At 39.3% G+C, this 21439-nt stretch overlaps 1 protein-coding gene across 1 annotated transcript in view; it reads left to right on the top strand.

The window, feature by feature from the left end:
• LOC150089295 (CAP-Gly domain-containing linker protein 1-like) overlaps positions 1-21439 on the top strand; it is a 291929-nt gene that overhangs the window by 229569 nt on the left and 40921 nt on the right. Inside the window, exon 4 of the mRNA XM_090388928.1 lies at positions 5945-5971. Within this exon, the coding sequence (XP_090245054.1) occupies positions 5945-5971 (27 nt within the window). The remainder of the gene's footprint in view (positions 1-5944; positions 5972-21439) is intronic.

Genomic DNA, 21439 nt, shown 5'->3' with positions numbered 1-21439 from the left:
GGGAGCTAGTCCAGGGCACCATTAGAGCAGAATTTAATACTCTGAAAGTAACGTCAATACACCAGGTTAGGAACAAAGGACTACTCCTGGAGACTGCTACCCCTGACGGTCTTGACACAGTCACTTCCAGCTGCTCTCTGTCGACTGCAGGAGTTGAGATAGTCCCACCAAAGAAATCGAACCCAGCTATCCTGGTATGCGACACGTCAAAAGAACTTACGGTGAGGAGGTCCTCCAGGGCCTGTACATTAAAAACCTGGCGGACCATGGATACTCATGGGAAGAAATTAAAGTCGAGATTTTACCCAGGTTCACCATCAAATCCAGATCAATCTCCACAAAACATAGTCCTCGATCTATCCCCACAAATGCTAAAGTCCATCCACAACACAGATAGGATCTACCTGAGATGCAGAGCTCACAGATTCCGTCAGTTTTTAATAGTGACCAAATGCTTCCTATGCCTGGAATTTGGTCACACTTCCCAGAACTGCACCCACATCGTCCGGACATTGAGCGAGAAGCGGGCATGTGCAGGCAGAGTGCCCCCACCTGGAGGATGAGTCCAACTGCGTCAACTACAAGGGGCACCATAAGCCACACACCCATTCTGTAAGAGATCCAACTTGTCCGGAATACCAACGCGCACTGGAACGTGTACGACAAAGGGCCGCGGATGAATGATCATAGTCTGCGCGTGTAGCACAGTGGTATCGTCACTGTCCTCCTCGCACCGGCTGGAAAAGGCCCGAGTTCAATTCCCATCGATGACGCGAGGAACTTTAATGGGTTTTTTTCACTCCGTGGCTGAGTTAGTCGGTCTCAGGCGTAGATAGCAAGGTTTTTCGTCTAGCAAACAGACAAATCGACCATAGAACACGCGCCATTAATTTAGTTATGAATTTAATTATTCGGGTGGTAACCCAAGTAACAGCAAAGCATTAGCCTTGCAGGTACCCAACAACAGAACCAAACAACTAAAATTTCTATAAATTAATTGGCAGAGATCGACAGCAGTTGCGGATGAGATTCACCGCGCAGCAGAAGAGCACTCTGTTGACGTGGTACTTCTACAAGAGTGGTACTTCTATAAAAATAACTAGCTACCCACTCCAAACAGGGGTGATACAACCGGTACCGAGAGACCCCAAAACATGTACAGTATAGTGGTCATGAACAGGAATCTGAATGTCCTTGTGGTGCAGAGCCTATGTAATCAACTGGCTATGTGTGTTCAAATCACGTTCACAGCCCGCTCCTTCTACTTCATGTCGCTGTACAGTCACCCGTCAGGAGACATGAATGACATGCTAAATTAACTAGAGCATGCTCGGGATTTCCTTGAGGCGCAGCAAATCCTAATAGCGGCGGACATGAGTGCCAAATCCCCCTTCTTGGCAGAGCGCAACTACAGATGGCTGAGGAAACCTCCTGGACGACTTTATTATAGCCCACAATCTAACAATCCATAACTAGCCAAGCAGATTAATTACATACAGCAGCCCCTCCGGGGAAACCAATATTGACATTAGTGACAATACGTAAAAAAATAGGTGGCGGTACTCTTTGCTATCAAGAAAAATTTAAATTTAAAAGGATACGAAAAGTACCCTGAAATTTTTTTTCCTCCTGATATTGTTACTTTAGGACGAATAGCAGCTGTTCTGGCAGCCTGAGCCAAGCACTAGCCTGGCTCTCCTTTAATACCCCTTCCTGGCAGGAGGACAAGACGACCAGTCGCCTCGCTCCTCTGCTACCCCACCTTTCCTTCTGGTGAGGCATGGACATGCCTCACTGACCACCTGGGGGAATCTCTTCTGTATCCCCCATACTTCTGCCTTTCCCGCCCAACCTTCTTCCTCCCCTCCCCCACTCTATCTATACACTACGCGGGCGCCCTACACACTAAATTTAATTTAGCCCAAAAATAATCTTCGCCCAGTCTCGGCCTAATTATCCTACGCACTGCCTTACTCCTGCCATATGAATGCATGCAAACATCCAAAGTAATTACGATTGCATGGATGCGTATATATTATGTATCACTGTTGTGTATGTGTAAATAATTTAAAAAAATTTTTTTTTTAGGTCCTAGCTGCCGAAATCTCAGGAAATTAAGTGGCAGGACCTGCCAGAGAAAATTTTAGTCTACTGGTGTTTCCTGGTCTGCCTCCACGGGGAGAAGGTGGGGCAACGCTGGGCTCCAGCGACTAAATGACCAGATGAACAACGGTACACGACATTACACAGGTACAATACCCACACACTTTTAAACCTCTGGCATTCACAGGAAACTGGTACACCCACAAAGAATGCAACGCGGAGATGGGGAAACCCCTGGTGCCGCATGGCAACAATATACCTTACACCTTACATCTTACTTTAGTAGTAATGTTTTCAGAATAAGAACAACAAATTAAGTGTATTAACACACAGTTCATTAAGCATAAATTAATTATTCAAGTATATAAAAATATAAGCAAAATGTGAGTAAAATAAGTAAAAAATGTAACATAAGTAAAATAATTTCATAATCAAGTTTTTGTAGAATATTCCAAATTTTTATTAAGTTCTCATCCGACACCCTATGCCTTTTTTCAAAAAAAGGTCGGCAACCTTTTTTTGAGTGAAGTGCCATTTTTGATCTAATTAAAAAAAAAAAAAGAAAGAGAGAATCCGGAGAGCCGCACCTCAGCTCAAGTTGGGAGGTGGGTGCGAGAGTTGTTTAAGAAATGGAATAGAATGGGAAGGTGTTTATTAAAAAATATATATATTTTTTGAAATATTATTTATTAATACTGAAAAAACGTAACAAACATCCAATTAGATACAAATTAATGTGACTTTTGCTGATGAACGTTTTGAGAAAGTGTCTTCCAACATCATGCGAGTATGTCGTAATTAAACATGCTGAGCTTTAAACATGCTCGCATTGTTCAGACGACGGTTTCTTGATTTATTTTTAATATAGTTCATGTTCAAAAATATTTGCTCGTAGAAATACGTCGAACCAAAAATTGAGAGAAGTCCAAACACAAATATTTTCAAATTTATATATACGTCCAATAAACTACACCACGCATCGAACACAATTTGGTCTGCATTTTAAACTCATCTATCGCCGTCCATTTGTGTAGAATTGCAAAGGCAGCCTTTTGCCTCTCCAAATCATCAATTTCAGTTTTAAGGCATTTTAGTCTTGATTTTTAAGTCCTCTAACTCCATTTCAAATTGTGCTTCATGTGAGCTGTAAAGTTAAAGAGCCGCAGTTACATGTTAAAAGAGCTGCATGCGGCTCGCGAGCCGCAGGTTGCCGACCCCTGTCTATGCTGACCTCTTTTCTTTCTCTTTGTATGTCGGTTGCTGAATGACGTTTCCGAAGCAGCCACAAATCGACATATTTTGCTGGATCGAAGCAGGTCAGCAGTGGGCCTGCAATTTGAAGAAACAGTAGCGAAGAAACTGTTTTTGTATTCAACGAAGCGCTGGTTGGGCTGGCGAACAGATTCATTTGTGAAAATCCTCGTTCACATTCAATCCAGAAAATTGGTATCGTACTCAGAGTACTATCGTTCATCAAATGCTTAAATTCTTCTAAAACCTTCTTATCAATTAGGTATTCCCGAAATCCACGAATTACATATCTTTCATTTAACTGTACCCTAATTAACAATTTTCTAACTTCACTTTCACCAAATGCCAACAATTCATGTTTAGAAGGATTAATACCTTCGTTGTCCTCATTTTCCTTCTCTCCTCATCGGTATTGTCACTAGTTCTTACATTTGAATTTTTTCTTTTCTTTTTTTTTTGAAACTGTCTAAAATGTCCGTGTCATTCGAATATTCAGGTACTGTGAACAGAGATAAGGAAATTTTACGGAAAATGTGGATAACGCTCTTCCGCGAAACAATAGATGGGTATTGTCGGGGTAAAAGAAATTCACTTTTCTAATTCTCGAACGGGGCACCTACGGTTCATTCACAAAGGTGTTCAACCTACGGCCCGCGAGGAAGGCGAACTAAAACAGCATTTTAAATTTTTTTAATTATCAAAAAAAATTTCTCATTAAATGTTTTGTTCAGTAAATATAATTGTGTATTGTACTTAATAAAATTTTCGAATATTTCAATTTTAATTTTACATGGAACGAGATATGGAAAATATAACACACTAAAGAAATCTAACTGAATTTTTTTAATATGGACCCTGTACGGGAAAAGGTTGGACACCACTGCAGTAGAAGGTGGGCCAGAGCCCATTGGGAATTAACTATTTAAGAATACACGATCTGCTCACTCTTTACTTGCTCGACTCCTCCGTATGTGAGGCAGGTGGTCGGATAGGTTTTACCAGGTACCACTAAGTTGTAGAATGGTTATCCATTTAGCTCCCTTAATTAGCGCAGCAGCATTAATTGCCTGAAAGCCAGAAATGCGAGCAGTGCGTACCTAGTTAATTCTCTCTTAATCCGTTCGCTATAAATGTAACTTCCAAGGGGAATTCAAAATAATTCGCTATAAAAGGACTTCGTTAAACAGAGGCCCGCCTGAGTAATTTAGAATTATAAAAATGGTTATACAGTTTAATATAGAAAATATCTTAAAAATAGACAGAAAAAAATGCAAATTTAGATAAATAATTTTAAGCTTATTTGAATAGTAGGTAAACATGTGAAAAAAAATTACGGAATATTACAAATTTCGAAATGCACTGCTTCCAAATGTCACACCTCACTGTTAATAAAGGTGCCGGTACGTCGTTTCGTTGCGTACCATCCCAAAAAAAGCACTATATATATAGTTCTATTTGACATACTTTATAATAGTAGTTTATGAAATCTTGATTTACACGACGATAAAACATTGGGAATTTCGAGGTGAACATTGAGACTATTATTTTTGTCTCCCGCTCCCCCACACAAAAAGCTCCATTAAATTTGATGCCTGACTGTGTAAAGTTTTTTCTTGGGAATCTTTTCACAGCTTTAATTTCATTAAAAAGTAGCCCGGGATTCCGTAGGCTCAGCTTTTTTTTCCCCACTTTGTGTGACAAATTTAAGTGTTTATTTGTGATATCACAAATAAGCATTTAAAATTGTACAGGTTTACCTAACTGCATTAAAAAAAAAAAAAAAAAAAAACTGCAGATATTTAAAAATATATAGCAGTAGAATTAAAACAATAGACCAAAAATTTCAAATCAATTTGTTAAATTAATGAAATTTAAGAATTTTGTTACTTTAGCATTAGCATTAACATTAGTAGAGGCATATGATGCAAGAAAGCAAGCTTATGCAGCATCAGCCAAAAAAAAACATGCTCCCATTTCACCCCTCTGTTCGTTCCAAGTACCTCTCCAGCTCAGCCTTAAATTTATTTAGGCTATCAACTTCCACAAAAAAGGATGGAAGTCTGTTCCACCAACCAACCACCCTCTGGCTAAAGGCAAACTTCCGCACATCTATCCTACATCTGTCTTTCCTCAATTTGAATTTATGCTCTCTCAAATGATTATTCTGAGCAAGAGGAAGAATTCCATCAGCATTGAGCATGCTCAAATCATTCAAGGTTTTATACACCTCAATCAGATCACTTCGCAGGTGCCTAGTCTCCAGACACTGTAATTTGCAAAATTTAAGCCTTTCTTCGTCCCTTTGTTCCATTCACTAATCTTGTTGCCCTTCTCTGTACTCGTTCCAACAGCTCTACATCCTTCTTAAAATGAGGCCTCCAGACCTGTATACAGTCTCAAGGTGTGGCCTGACCATTACCTTTTCTTGTTCAAATGAATGAAACTACACAACAGCCGTCACGAAAAAACTGCCAATATTCGTAGCTACTATAAGAAACACATTCGAATTTAATTTTTAAAGAGCTTTAGCTCGATGTTAAAAATGTTTCCATATGTTTAGGTGTGAATTAATACATTTTATTTCTTGCAGATTATCACTACAACCGCAGTTTTTCAGGTGAGTACAAAATGATCACCTTTATATCATTCCATTTCTTAAAATTCCTATTGTTAATTATTTTTGTTTGTCAAAAAATATATATATATTTTTTTTATATCTGAAAATATATTTAAAATGAAACGCTCATGTATCCAAATGCATTTTTTATATATATTTTAAGAACTGAGCCCAAGAAGTGCCACAAGTTAACGAAATTTAACTTTTTCCATTAAAATGAAAAGCAAAAAAAAAAAAAAAACCCCTCTCATGTGTAGTATATATGTGTTTTTTTTTTTTTTTTAAGTTTCAAGATGCACATATTTACTGCACAATTTTTAATAATATCGTTCTGTAATTGAAGAAACAGAAAATGAAGATGAAAAAGAAATTAAAAAAAAAATTATTTCATTATAGTCTAAAATGGGGATAACTTAAGTAAAGAGTGAATTGGTGCCAACTTAAACAGAGCTAAATTAACATTTCATAGACTCTTGACATCGTTTGATTAGAATGGCGAAATATTTGGATATTTATGATTCTTAGAGGTTGCTGAAAGCTACCAATTTCAGTTATGGACGGAAGCCATCACAATTTCCTAAAAACAGCTAGGTTTTTAAGCGACTGCTGCAGTGACCCGTACATTTCGCAGTATTTTGCTATTATCTTATAATTGCTGAATACTGCGAAGTTTGCCTTATCGCCAATATAGAAGGATCCGAGTGACAAGCGATTTTTCCGGTGTCAACTAAGGCGAGTACTAGCTTCTCAAAACTTTTCCTCCGCTCGCAACGTTACTGCTAACGGCTCACAACGTCACTGCTAACCCCGCTAGCAACGTTATTACTAATCCCGCTTGCAAAGCCACTACTACCTTCGTTAGCAACGTACTCCTCTCTTTCTCTCCTACCCCGTGGAGGAAGGACTAGTAAGCTTAGGGGAAATTATCCTCTAGGGCGGCTAAAAGGAGCAATCATGAGTCCGAAGGCTTTACAGGTGGATGCGTCTGCACGGTAGCACAGTGGTATCGTCACCGTCCTCCCACACCGGGTGGAAAAGCCCGGGTTCGAATCCCCTCGATGACGCGAGGAACTTTAATGGGCTTTTTTCACTCCGTGGCTGAATTAGTATTAGCAATAGCCACATGGTGCAAGGAAGTCTATGGCTTATGCTGCACCAGCCAAAAAAAAACAAAAAAGAAAAAATAATAATAAAATGAAATTAAAAAAATAATAATAATAAAAATAACAAAATAATAATAATAAAAATAACAAAAAAATTAATAAAATAAAATGATAAGAATAAAATAATTATAATAAAAAGAAGAACATTTAAAATATATATATAATAATAATTAATAAGAGAAAAGGAAATGGACAACCTAAGCGTTTCCCTCTCCTATAGGTTTTCTTATCTAGCTGACCATTGAATTTCCCCAAACTGTCAGCCTCTACCACCCATGTAGGTAACTTATTCCAGTAATTTATAAGTCTGTTTTGCTGGACGAAAAACCCTAGTTCTGGGAAAAAAAACTTCCTATTTGCACCTGAGACCGGTTAACTAAGGCACATGCAAAATGAATGAAAACGAAATTTTCGCGGTTATAAATGGGGCCACATCTTCCCGTAAGGTGAAATTATGGCCCTATTTATAACCGCGAAAATTTCGTCCTCATTCATTTTGCATGCCCGTCTCTGGTCTCGACATCGCTTGTACCGCTGGTTGTTCGTTATGATTGCCAAACGATGGCATTACCAAGAGACCTGCGGGCATGATATCTGTGTTTAGATATAGTGACAAATGGGCCTGGAGTACTGGGGTCCATAGTTTAACAGATATTTATTTAAAGTATACCCAGTAAAATAAAATAAAATAAAATATTTCCAGAAGCTTTCGGAACTCGTGTCCCTTTCTCAACTGACAGAATTTTTGAATACATTACAAGCAAAGTGTGGCACGTTACTCATTCGTCATTGTTGTAGCACGGACGTGTGCTGCCTTGCGCCAGTGATCATCCATCAATAAAACGGTTGTCTCCAGGATTGGATGTATACGCATGCCTTTCTGGCGATTTAATGCCTTAGGGTTGTTCATTATGTTTAGTGACTCTAGCCATAGGCGGTGGCGAAAGTGTCGCGCGTGGTCCACTATCTCAAAGTCGCGCTTGGGGTCAAGATCGTGGTTGGTAGCCCAAAAATGTTCTGCAAGCGCGGACTGGTCAGTTTCGGCAATCCAGGATCGCCTCACGGAACACGACAGAGCAATCCGGCTTGCCGAAACTGACCAGTCCGCGCTTGCAGAACATTTTTGGGCTACCAACCACGATCTTGACCCCAAGCGCGACTTTGAGATAGTGGACCACGCGCGACACTTTCGCCACCGCCTATGGCTAGAGTCCGCTAGGGGGATGATTGTGTCCGGCTGTCTGTATGATATGCTCCGTAAACTTTTCTTGTTTTGTGTGTTTTTTATTTAAAGTATTAAGTTCCTATTAGTGCCACCACATAAGGATAGGCCCTTGGACTGCCAGGTGCAAGTACTGTATTATTTGAACGGACAACAGATAAGTATTAAATGAATTTCTGCATGTTCATTCCGCTACTCCATACAAGCGCTTTCAGCCATTATCTTGTAGTTCAACTTATACATGTGTCCAACAGACACTTGACCTTGACCAGGCATTAGAGTTTTGCCTAGCCGCTCTGTTCTTCCCTCCCTACTTAGTCCCCTGCTCCCTGTGGATTTCACTGCAGGGCAACTAAGGCGACCGGCTGGTCACAGTGCCTATTGCTTGCTAAACCACAACTGTGGTGATATTAAATTATCTAGTAAAACTACAGTAACTGAATTCAATATGACAAATACTACCTCCTGTCAAAATTCTAACGTCTGCACCATCTGTGGGACCAGCTCTGACCCCATTGTCCAATGTATTGAGTGCAAACAATTAATATGCAATGACTGTACACATTCTGACCTGAAAAAATTAAATAAAAGTCGGCGGAAATCATTGTGTTGTGATAGATGTCGACTCAGAAATTCTCAGAAAAGCCCTATAACTGTTGCAACGCCAAACAGCACGGAACCTGAGTCACTTTCCTCCTCTTCGGCTAACAAAGTTGAAATGCCGTACTCTAGTACATTTGAGACAAATATCATGCCAATAACTAGAAATACCGACTCTGAATCGTACATGGATGAAGCCTCTAATCCTTCTTTGTTGTCGCATCAAATCTCAGATGCATCAACTCAAACATCTGTGCTGTCAGAAGATCTCAGCGCTAACTCCTTCCCTACGGAAACTCTGAATCCAACCTTTGGTATTCTGCAATCAACTGAATTCCAGGAACTGCTCTTTAACACTATGCAGAAAATCCTCATTCAAACTCATCTAATCAGTGCACCTCATACTGCAAACTCTGAAATTCTCCTGGATTCTAATACACTCAATGAAGGAAACAGCGAGCTATACACGGAGATTTGTGGTATAAAAACAATATTAGCTAATCAACAGGCTGAAATTTCTGACATTAACGCCCAAATTAAAAATCTCACATCAGTTATGTCTTGCCACTTAAGGGAAGCTAGGAAGAATTCTGAACCTACTCTCGACACCAATGGGCTCAAAGTGAATACGAATTCTTCATTAACTGACGATGCCCTCAGTACTGAGACCAGATCTTCACCTTCCACCGGCCTCAATAGTTCTACTGCTGCAAATATTAACTTGCCCAAGCCTGCTAACATTCATGATTCAAGTCATTCAACTGAGCAATTTATTGCCAAACAGACTCTGTTAGATGATTCTTCTGATGTAAATAGAACCACTCCTCCCACCTACTCTCCTCTGCGGAACAGTTCTGTCTGTACTTCTATTTCACAAGCTCAGAGTCACCAAGCGGAATCCTCTTCAACATCAGTTAAGGCAACATATGCAAAAATAACTGCTGCCACATCTAATGAGGTCTGCAAACCTGTCTGTAGATCTGCCGCCACAGTGAGTAAACCTGTTTCTGATTGCCAGTCTCAAATATCGCACCAAAGATCAAAACAGAACAAACCGTCAGAAAATATTAAAGCATCTATATCTCAAGGTACTTTCTCCAAGCTTCCAGCCATAACTCATCAAACACAGAATGTAACTACTGCAGAAAAATCTCAGTTACTCAAACACAAGTATAATATCACAATTATTCCCACAAAAGACCGAATTTTTCTTTCTAGACTTGGACCCTCCACTAAATCTGAAGATCTTATCAACCTAATTAAAGAAGAATATGGTTTCGGAGTAGATGTCCGTTCTCTGAAGACACGATGTCCCGCCTACTCATCTTTTATAATAACATGCCTTCCATCACAAACAGAAAAAGTGTTGAATCTAAGATCCCTTTTATCAGGGGCTCTAGTAAAACGCTTCACGGACAGACCATCAAGGGAGTCCAAAATCTCCTCTCCACCGGCATAGCAATCAGATACCCTGCTATCTACACATACTACGTTCTCCTCTCGTCATAGAATCCCCAGATCCCAACTGTTCAGTGTTTACCTTCAGAATTGCAGGAGTATAATTAGCAACCTAAACCACTTCAGAGCAATCCAAGGCTCACATATTTACGACATTTACCTGCTCACTGAAACCTGGCTCTCCATAAATATTGATGATCAGGAAATTATAGATGGACAATATACAATCCATAGAAAGGACAGAGGATCTCGTGGAGGCGGAGTAGCTATTATACATTCTAACCATATACTCTGTGAAACTGCATCAAATTTCACAAATATTGAATCAGTATACTGCCTTCTTCATCTTGGCAAGTTAAAGGTTTTAATAGTATTGCTTTATTTTCCACCTCCCTTAACTAATATAGACCTCCAGTACTTAGAAAGCTCGCTGGAATCAATCTTCCCACTAATTCAATCTGCCGACATAGCAATGGTTTTGGGTGACTTTAACTGTCAAATGGCCAATTTAGAATCTTCTTCTCCATCACTGCAGACTAGGGCTCTCTTTAATATGCTTCACAGCTATGGTCTGGAACAAATTTGCAACTTTCCAACCAGAGAAAATGCCTACCTCGACCTAATATTTTCCTCTACTCATATAGATGTTCACACCGACAACCCCATATTTCACTCGGATCATTCACCAATTACTTTTGACATCACAGTGACTTCTCATAACTTCAAATGCAGCTCCCGTACTCCTCGATTCAATTTCAGAAAGGCTGACTGGCCTCTGCTCAACCTAGCTCTAAGAAACGTAGACAAGCAGCTCGCTGACGCTATGGATGACATCGATGTGCTCACCAACAACATGATTAACTGTGTCCATTCAGTTATATCTGACATTGTTCCTCAATCCCATCTTACCGCACGCTCTACCTACCCGCACTGGTATAATAGTGAACTAATACGTAAAATTAAATCCAAAGAATTCTACAGAAACAAATATAAGCAAACAGGTGACAGTCAATACTATGAAATATTCAGCCAACTCCGCAAAGAAGTGAAAACTCTCATATTAAACTCCTACAACATGTATACAGAGTCAGTTCAGGATAGTCTGCTTACTCACAGAGATATCAAACCATTCTGGAATTTCATGAAGCATAAGAACATAACCAGTAGAAAGTTACAACTCCGAAACGCAGATGGAATTCTCTTATCTGACGAATTCAGTATTGCTCAAGAGTTTGCCAAACACTTTTCTAGAATTCAAACAAATGATACATTGAGACCTGCCTCATTTCCTGACTTCACACCTGTTAAAGATGATATCCTCATTAATCTCTTTATCACTGATGAAGATTTAAACTCGGCATTAAAAAGCATGAAAAATGACTATACTAGAGGCCCAGATGACATTCCAGGCCTATTTTGGAAAAGGACTATCACTACATTGAAACCCCCTCATACTGCGGATCTTCAACCTTGTCTCTCAGGCTGGGGAAGTATCCTAATCACTTTAAGCAGGTCAATATAGTTCCTATTTTCAAAAAAGGTGATAAAAATGACGTATGCGATTACAGACCCATAACCTTGCAAAACAGCCTGGCTAAACTCTTCGACACAGCAGTGCACAAACATCTCTTCGAATTCTTCAAGCCTTTTATCGATCAGAATCAACATGGTTTCTGCAGTGGCAAGTCAGTAGTCACAAATTTACTTCCTTTCTGGCAATACACCTCTGAAGCTCTTGATAACCACCTACAAGTTGATGCAGTCTACACAGACATATCTAAGGCATTTGATAAAGTCCCGCACGAACAACTTCTGGAAAAACTTAAGCTGTATGGCATCCGTGACCCTTTGCTCTCATGGCTACGCAGCTATATTACGCATCGTTCCTTGAGCGTTATCATCGATCAAGTGAACTCAGACTGTTTTATACCACTAAGCGGAGTACCACAAGGCTCTCCCTTAGGTCCTCTTCTCTTCATTGTTTTCGTAAATGATCTTCCTTCTTTCATCTACACCTCCAATGTTCAAGTTGCTCTCTATGCAGATGATCTTAAGATCTACTCAGCAGTGAAGGAGACTATCGATTCTCAACAACTTCAATGTGCTCTCAATAAATTCTCTCTGTGGCTATCTCTGAATGGCTTGTCTGCTAACCCCTCGAAGTGCAAAGTTATCTCTTTCTCATCTTGCAGATCTCCACAACTAATGAATACGGAGTATAGTATTAACTCTGTGATCATCGAAAGGTGTGACCAAGTTAACGACTTAGGGATTCTCTTTTCCAGCAGTGCTAAATTCGATGCCCATGTCCTTAAAATCACCAGCAAAGCATTCAAAACACTGGGATTCATCAAACGGAACACATACAAGTTCAAAAACTACAGATATGCGGTTATCCTTTATAAAACTATTGTACTGCCAATCCTTGAATTCAGTTCACCCATCTGGAATCCTCACACAAAGACTTTAACTAACAAAATTGAAGCAGTCCAAAAAAACTTTATCCGTTACCTTACGTACCGCAATCCTCTATTCTATCACTCAGTGTATTATGAATCGCTGTGTGATTACTTTCATCTAAGGCCTCTGTGCACTAGAAGAGTTACTGCTGACATCGCCCTCCTAGCCAAAGTAATCACTGGAATTTATGAAGCATCTGATATCCTGAGTAAAATAAACTTCAATGCTCCCTGTAGACAAATCAGGAACCTTACACCGTTTCGCCTTGACTCTGCCAACACGGACTTAATGAAGTTCAGTCCACTGAACAGAATCAGCAAATCAGCAAATGACTCTCGCATTGACTTCTTTGACAACTCCCAATCACTGATGAACTCCATCCACAAGTTTGCCTCTTCACTTAAACTGCAAAGTGACTAGCTCACATCTAATTATTGTAGCTTATTATTTGTTATATTATTTTTCTATTCTCTAACGGATTAATTATTACTTGTTTTACCGGTAACTTAACTTAATACAATCCTCGTTTGTACATATGCTTTTATTGTTTGAATCTATATCAATGTTTATCGTCCTGTAGGATTTCACATTATTGTTATTATGTTTATTGATCTGATCTCAGATACACTGTTAATGGTTACCTGTTGTGTATCTTTTTATTAATAAAATAAAATAAAATAAAATAAAAATAAAATAATGAACAACCCTAAGGCATTAAATCGCCAGAAAGGCATGCGTATACATCCAATCCTGGAGACAACCGTTTTATTGATGGATGATCACTGGCGCAAGGCAGCACACGTCCGTGCTACAACAATGACGAATGAGTAACGTGCCACACTTTGCTTGTAATGTATTCAAAAATTCTGTCAGTTGAGAAAGGGACACGAGTTCCGAAAGCTTCTGGAAATATTTTATTTTATTTTATTTTACTGGGTATACCTTAAATAAATATCTGTGTTTAGATATCTTTCTACATTGGGACTTTTGATCTTAATCCGGAAAGAGTAGAATAGGATGGATGCATGGTTTGGACCTTTATGGGGGTACCGGGTATGTTGAGCTGCTTCAGAAGGGTTTCAATTTGTTCTACTGTTGTTTCTGGGTATAGTCGACTTATAAAAATGCTGGAGGGCCTTGCCCTCCTTCCTCTACGCTGCACCGTTTTAATACCCAGTGTGTTAGGGTTAGAGCCAATAACTGCATCACGATTCTGAGGTGCTTGGGTGAAGAAGGTCTCCTTGTCTTGCTTGGAAGTAACTTTACTGCTGATTTCATCCTCCATGCTCTTGGTTCAACTGTCTTCTTGGAGCTGCTTTCGAACGAAAGTTGTGACTATCATATGTATTTGTTGCATTACTGTTCGTTGTTGGTTGGAAGTAATGCTGTTGTATGTTCACTGCAGCTGTGTTTTGCTGCAGATAGCTCGATTTGGGCTGTTTGGATTTTTTGTAGTTCAGTTCTGAACCTCTGACGGCCGCTTTAGTTGGTCTTCTGGTGTTCTGATGCACTATTTCTCCTTGTGCAGCTGGTAACTGGTGTGTAGTCTGGTTCGGTCTATTTAGCTGAGAGGATCTGTCACCTCTTAATAAGGAATCTGGAGTTTTTCTTTGTGTGATTTTTTTGATAAATTCTAAATAGTCAGAATTCCTTAGTATTTTTAAGAGGACTAGCGACCTGAAAAGCAGGTTTATTATTATTATTAATAATCGGCACCTTAGCTTACTGCGGTGTAGTCTCACTAGGCGTGGAAGAGACAAGATCTGATGTTTGAGTACCCACTTCCGTTTTGAGTATGGCTTCCTTTTCTTTAGTTGAGCTATTCTGTGTTAGGTATGTTTCAAGATACCTTTCAGGCTATTCTGTTAATGCCTTCAAGTATCATCTTAAAGCCATTTGTTTCCTGCCCTTCTCTGTGCAATATTAAATCCTCAATTTTCTGAAGACGTTGTACCCAGTTTTCTAGTTTTTTTTCCCATTGGCCGAGATATATTTTTTTAAATTATTTATCTCGCTAATACAAGTGGCATGCAATTCTGAGTTTTTTCTTTTTATATCTCTGTTTTTGCTACCGGGTTCAAAGATCGCAACAAATTGTGGTTTATGGTCTTCTGTGTGGGTTACTGCTCCGAGCGTCCTAGGTTCAGGTATGCCGTCCGAATCAGGCGGTCAAATAATTGTAATGTCATTTCGCGCATTCTTTGCTTTTATAAGTGTTTTCTTCAATGTGGTTTTCCTGTACGGAGATTTGAAAGTGCCGGTCGGGGAGTTATTCCTAGAAACGCTAGAGCTACATTTAGTTGGCTGAACACCGGAGGCACGTATTGGCCTGTCACTTAGACGTTTTAATTGTGCACATTCCTTTCGTGGGCAGGTAGAGGATTTAGATTTCTTCATTGTTATGCTAAATGGAAATTTCCAGACAATTGTTTACAAGCCCTAAGGATAATTGTAGGGTAGATCTATACTTGGACAGAGTAGGAATTGGAATTGGGGGAAAATTCCTAAGGGAATTGATTGGATTATCCTAACAGCAATGTCGATACTAGCACTTTTGACCTTGGAAGCCTATTGTTCCAGAATTCTGGCAATAATGTTATTGCCAGAATTCTGTCAATAACATTATTGGCCGTCTAATATTAATTTTAAAATTGAAAATTGCACTGTACCTGTTACTTGTGGAATTAAATGGACAGCTTACACATCCTGGATTCCGTAGATGCCAAATATGGATCAGTTTGGTGAAGCTAATACAAGAACATAGTAACTAAACTGGGAGCACACAAACATGCGACCTGACGCTGGCAAGCAGTAACCTCCCCTTTTTTAACATCCTTACAAAACTTGTAAGGATGTTAAAAAAGAATTAAGAAAAAAAAACGTGCGTGGGATCTATTCCTCAAGCATACTACCACCACCAATCTCATAAATTACAAGAAACTTGGGTTCGATTCGCAACTGCCATTTATAAAAATGCTTACGTAAGAATAATGTGAATAAAAATAAACAATGAAATGCCAAATTTCTTCCATTATCCTATCCTAACCTAACCTATCCACTTTATTCATTCCATTATCCTATCCACTTTATTCTTAATTCCCAAAACATGATCTCGAATAATCAATTTCGTTTCAGAAAATCTATCAACCCTGGAATTCATGATCAAAGCTGAAACAAACATCAGATATGCGATTATCCGAAACGAACGTCTCGTCATAGTGTTAGTTGTCTTAGAGATTTACACGAAAGCGGTAGAATTTAGACGCTGATCAGAATTTGGCGGCATTGTTAAGGGTGTAGTGATTTAGTGAGAGAGGCGGGAGACTGAAGACTGGGGGGAAACAAATAGAAGAATAGGGACGATAGAGTAGGCATCCCCAAAGAGGTCAGTGGAGACGAGCCCCACCAGGCAAAGTATGGGGGCAGGCAGGGAGGTGTGTGTGTGTATACAGTGTGTCGGGGTGGTTCCTAGGCACGTGCCCATCTCCACCTAATTCATTTAGATAACAGAAAAACTGTAAAGTGGGCCTGAAATATAGCTAAGAAATAGAATATTCAAAACAAGAAAAATTTTGAGATGGTTACAATTTTAAACAGATATATCTAAAAGTAATAGTTAAATTTTGTATAGGAAAGTTTAAAATTGTATTAAAGAAGTGTTTGTGTATTTAGTGTGTTGTTTATGTCAGGTCGGAAGCAGCTGCCAACTGATGCCCGTCCCCAGCACGTGGAGCCGGACCTGCTTCTACTATTGTAATCTATAGTGCCAAAGCACAATCCCGCACCCAGCAGAAAAAGTGCAATACTGCTGGGTGCCAGCATTTCTGGTCTCAGACCGCCCAAACCCAAGAGCCAAGGAAAAAAAAAAAAAAAAACCCACCATAGTGGTACATGTTCAGGAGCCACAGACCGGACAAACAGCTTCCCGGTCTGAAGCTCCCGAATCCAGATGCATTCATGCATGATTCACATATGCTGCTAACTCAACATCCGATAGGTTTCTTATAAAGGTTCTGGCAAATACAGCAGCAGAAAACTGTGGGGGGGGGTTTAAACTTGTATTATATTTTATTTATCTTTTTTTTTATTTATTTATTATTTGTCTATGCTATATCTTTGTTTAAACTACTCCCCTTTATAATATCTCCCCACTTGCGCATCTGACTTTACTTCTCCGAAAATTCTAAGTTCATAGGGGAGAAACTCTTATATATGTTTAATTCCCATTGGTTAGGCTTGTGTCCAGTACAACAATTACACACACACAAATGTTATACAAAAAAACAAGTTTATTATGCATATTTACAGTTAAATCATAACAAATCTCATTGAGAATAGAATTTCACTGTTTCAACACCAAGGTACTTACAACATATCCAGTCTCTTCCTATCTAACAGGCTCCTTTACAGACTTGACTTTTTTTTATCTCACCTTTCTCATTATGCATACACAGGTTAAATAGTTACACTCTTTATATGCTCACCTTATTTCTGCTCCTATTACAACACAATCAAATCATACCTCATAGGTGTCATTAACATTTTTTAATCATTAAAGTTAAACATATCATTGATCATATTACTTTTATGTATCATCATAACTACCAATTTATTCTTTAATTCCCTATTCCTCTTTCTTATATATTTCTTTAACCATTATCAGTTACAGAACTTGATTACCAAAATACAATATTACATTCAAACACACCTTTAAGGGTTAGCAATATACATAAATTTTTATCTCCACACATTTAGTATTTCTATTTTTACTACAATTCCTTCCGTTAACTTTCTCATCTACATTACTATCCTCCTTATTCCAAATTACTGCCTAAACCAACCATAATTGCCTTAGAGTAGAATTTACTCCTATTTGGTTCACCCATATAATCTTATCTTTATCATTAAATTCCCCAATTATCGCACTACAGTCCTTTCTCTAGCTTTTAACTTACAGTATTCTCAAATTAACTTTCACTTAATTTCTGTGATCAGGTGTCTTCACAAGGGCCTTCTATCCTATCCTTATCCAGAGCTGCTATCTTCTGCTATCCAGGGCAACATCTCACAGCTTCCAGGGCATCATCTCACAGCTTCCAGGGCAACATCTTACAGCTTCCAGGGTAACATCTTACAGCTTCCAGGGCAACATCTTACAGCTTCCAGGGCAACATCTTACAGCTTCCAGGGCATTATCATACGGCATTCGCAACTGTTACTCCGCTTTCAGGATCTGCTACTTTTCCTGTCAGGACGGCTACCTTCTGTTCCAGTTCATTTCCTAATTTCTCACTCACTACATTTCTGATAACCCCACTTCGACTTTTTTTCGTCGGCTATTTCTTCATCATCTTTCAAGCCACTCTTCCCGACTCACCCTTCCACTAGCACCGCTCAAAAAGTTCTCCTCTCCCCTTCTCTTCCTTTTTCCTTCTCTCTCTCTTCTTGTGTCCATATCCATCCACAATTTTCTCCAGGAGTTTTCCACGCCTTCCCACAGTGTTTTCTTCCAATCACTCTTTCTTTTTCATTTTTTCTTTCTTTTCATTTGTTGGAAGGCCTAATTCAGCCTGCCCCGTAGCACTAGCACGTGATTCCCTATATCCCTCTCTTTTATTATTTTCAACTTGTTAACATGTGTTCTTTGATGTCGGCCGAATATTCCAAAACAACTCTTCCTGTCTCATAACAGCTTGTCTCTATTGCACTCAAAAAAAACCACAAATTGTGACACTGGCTACTATAGCGTCTATTTTTAGAAACTAGTGTGTGTTGTACAGAATACGTTTCAGGTGTGTGTCCACTCATAAACCTTAAGTTGTTTTTGTAGCGCCGGACCCCCTGCTGGGTTTGTCATAGTATCCTCCATCTGTTCCCTGGTTTAACGGAAGTAAAGCTAATGGCTCTGTTTTCGTTCCCGCTACTCTTTTAATTTTTATACCTCTTACCAGAATAATTCTTATTTCTGAAACTGCATATATTACCCATTTATCCTATTAATGGCAAGAATCAAAGGAAAACTAAATTTCAAAGTCTTAATAATAAATATTTTATTTTTTGTAAGATTTACAAATCTTACAAAACCTTTGCAAAGCCTGGAAACTTGATGCACCGTTCAAAAGAATCTTCACATTTTCCTCAGTAAAATAAGAAACCTCATCAAAAAGTCGACGCCGCTTGAACCCATAGAAAGGACAAATAAACAGTATATGCGTCCAAGTCTCCGCCTCACCGCAAGAACACCACGGATCCGGCTCTAGTCCTCTAGAATGCAATTTATCACGAAAGGACCCATGTCCTGTCAGTATATAGCTGGTAAACATCGAGGGACAAAACAAAGACGATACTGTCTTTGGCATAGCGAAATCTGTCATTGGAATCATCTTTCTTGTAATCTCACCAACCTCAGAAGAGCTCCACTGAGTTCTCCATAATTCAACTAGGGAGTTCCAAATTCTGAGTTTTTCTTCTTTAATACTGGCAGTCAGGTTAATGGAAATGTCCAAGTACTGAGTTGAGATTCCCTTTCTTAATGCATACAGCATTCCACGATACATTATGTAAAGGTCAATAGGAATAGACCCTGCAATCACCTGTAATGCAGCTGTCGACACAGTTCTCGGAGCATGCAGCAAGGTTAGTAACATCGATCTTTGCAACGACATAAGTTGATTTTTTATTCTGACTTTAATCACAGCCCCCATCCACACTCCAGCAGCATACGCAACAATCGGCAAGAAAATGGTCTTATAATATAATGACATTGTTCGTTTGTTAAGTCCCCATTCTTTTCTAGAAATGCGTACCACGAAGGAAGTAAATTTCTTTAGCTTATCCCTGAGATGTGACACGTGCAAATGAAAGCTCAGCCGATCATCCAAAATCAGTCCCAAATGCTTGATACTAGATACAAGAGGAACCTGACTTCCGTTCAACAGTACTCTGGGTGGACGGTTGTAATCAAAATGCTTTTTGAATACCAATCTTTGTCTTCTTAGATGAGATTTTCAACTTGTTCAATACAGCCCACTCAGTGAGGCTCATCAAAATTTCCTGTATTTTCAACTCTAATATAACTCTGGACCCTCCAGAAACTCCCAAAAGCAAGTCATCCGCATAAGCCACCTGCAGGCACTGTGAAGCTTTTGGTCTGTTTAGCCATTGATCTAGAACCAAATTCCAAAATGTCGGCCCCAGGACAGATCCCTGTGGACATCCCCTATTGATATATTTACTGAACATCAGATGTTTTGCACAGACCCTTACAAGCCGATCACTGAAATAAGAACGGATGACTCCGTAAATATGTCTATCACAACCAGACCTCCTCAAAGACGCCAGCACACTCTCCCACCAAACAGAGTCAAAAGCACCTTCAAAGTCGACAAACACAACCAAACCATACTTATCAGGAGAAGATTGGGGTCAGTGGAGATGAGCCCCAACAGGCGACGTATGGGGGTAGGCAGGGAGATGAGGAGACAAAGATCCGTCTCCTCCCTCCCCTGCTTAGGGATGGGGTTTTAAAGGGAACCAGGTTAGAGTACCCAGTTCAGATCGCCAATGGCGTGTTGGCAGCAAAGCCGCAGAATGTCTTCGTCGGTGTCATGTCCTAGCAGTGTCGAATCCGGTATGAAGGTCAAGCTGCCCATCCCGCTCCGGGGGTGGAATATGTTAGTTGGCAGCGGGGAACCCAACAGGCGAGAGGCTGGGAGAGACACACATTTACTTCATTCATAATATGCATTCTCACTCTACTTGCATTTCTTTTTTATTTATTTATTTATTACTTTTTTCTTATTTTATAATTTTTTTTCCAAGTTTTTTATATATATATTTTTTATTTATTATTATTATTTTTTTTTTTTTCACTCAACTCATTCATCATTTTCTCACACACCAGGAGGGGATGCAATGATGTGTAGTGTAAATTTAAATACTAATTAAAACTAGGGTTAGTGTGAACTTAACTGTAGCATTTATGGTTTGTGTTCTTTTTCTCACGTGCTTACACTTTTATTCATTCTTCTATCTCTCATCTCATTTATTCGACTCTTACTTTCTGCACTTCACTCTCTGGGCACCTCAACTTACTGTTATTCTTCAGTTGTGGTGCAGGCCTAGCCGCAAGTTTTTTTTTGTTTTTTTGCAGGCCAGGGGAGAAAGCAGTGATAGTGTTTAGTCAATGTCTGTTGGTACAGTACGTATAAAGTAATGTAAGTCATTTTTAACTTTGTATTCTTTCGGCCAATTACATTTGCTCTTCCACTCATTCCCATTCACTCTCCCTTTCCCTCATGCTAGGTCACTCTTTCTTTCACTAAAACTGCCATTTATTCTCTTTTACCATAATTCCTAGTTCACTCAGTGCCCAGCCTATTTATTCAATCTTTCATTTTCATTCATTCATTCTATCTTTCATTTTTATTTATTCATTGTTCTTTCATTCTACATTGCATTCCCGTACTAGCTTACTGATATTTTTCAGTTAATCTGCTTCCCTGGTTGCCTGTACATCTCCCTTCCCTACACGGTTACTTATTTGGTGTGGGGTCCCAGGTTCCT

The sequence above is a fragment of the Mastigoproctus giganteus genome, chromosome 2 (genome assembly GCF_048544385.1).
Source record: "Mastigoproctus giganteus isolate SK-2022 chromosome 2, ASM4854438v1, whole genome shotgun sequence".
Lineage (NCBI taxonomy): Eukaryota > Metazoa > Arthropoda > Arachnida > Uropygi > Thelyphonidae > Mastigoproctus > Mastigoproctus giganteus.
This window is presented reverse-complemented; position numbering and strand designations above follow the sequence as displayed.